Source organism: Cynoglossus semilaevis, chromosome Z (assembly GCF_000523025.1).
Source record: "Cynoglossus semilaevis isolate Cse_v1.0 chromosome Z, Cse_v1.0, whole genome shotgun sequence".
NCBI lineage: Eukaryota > Metazoa > Chordata > Actinopteri > Pleuronectiformes > Cynoglossidae > Cynoglossus > Cynoglossus semilaevis.
The window spans coordinates 14,890,576-14,890,793 of NC_024328.1; the positions used below are offsets into that span (position 1 = coordinate 14,890,576).

At 50.5% G+C, this 218-nt stretch overlaps 1 protein-coding gene across 1 annotated transcript in view; it reads left to right on the forward strand.

Moving 5' to 3' along the window:
• Nucleotides 1-218, forward strand: part of LOC103398071 (lysine-specific demethylase 2B) — an 11,453-nt gene that overhangs the window by 5,937 nt on the left and 5,298 nt on the right. The window contains 1 exon segment of the mRNA XM_025053433.1: nt 1-129. This exon segment is cut by the window's left edge and continues 18 nt beyond it. Within this exon segment, the coding sequence (XP_024909201.1) occupies nt 1-129 (129 nt within the window).

A 218-nucleotide genomic window follows, 5' to 3' on the forward strand; every position in this document is an offset into this window, starting at 1 on the left:
CACCGCCAGCCGCCCGTGCTGTCCCCCGGCGCTCTGCCCCGGCCCAGACCTGAGGACAAGCTGCGGAAGAAGAGGAAGTTGTTTGAGGATGATGACGACGACGACGAAGACCTCGCTGTGAGGAAAAAGGTTTTTATTTTAATTTACTCGTAATTTACTTTAACGTTCAGAGCGGAGTCATCGTCAAACTTTTCTGTTTTTTCTGTCTCTAGCAGGAA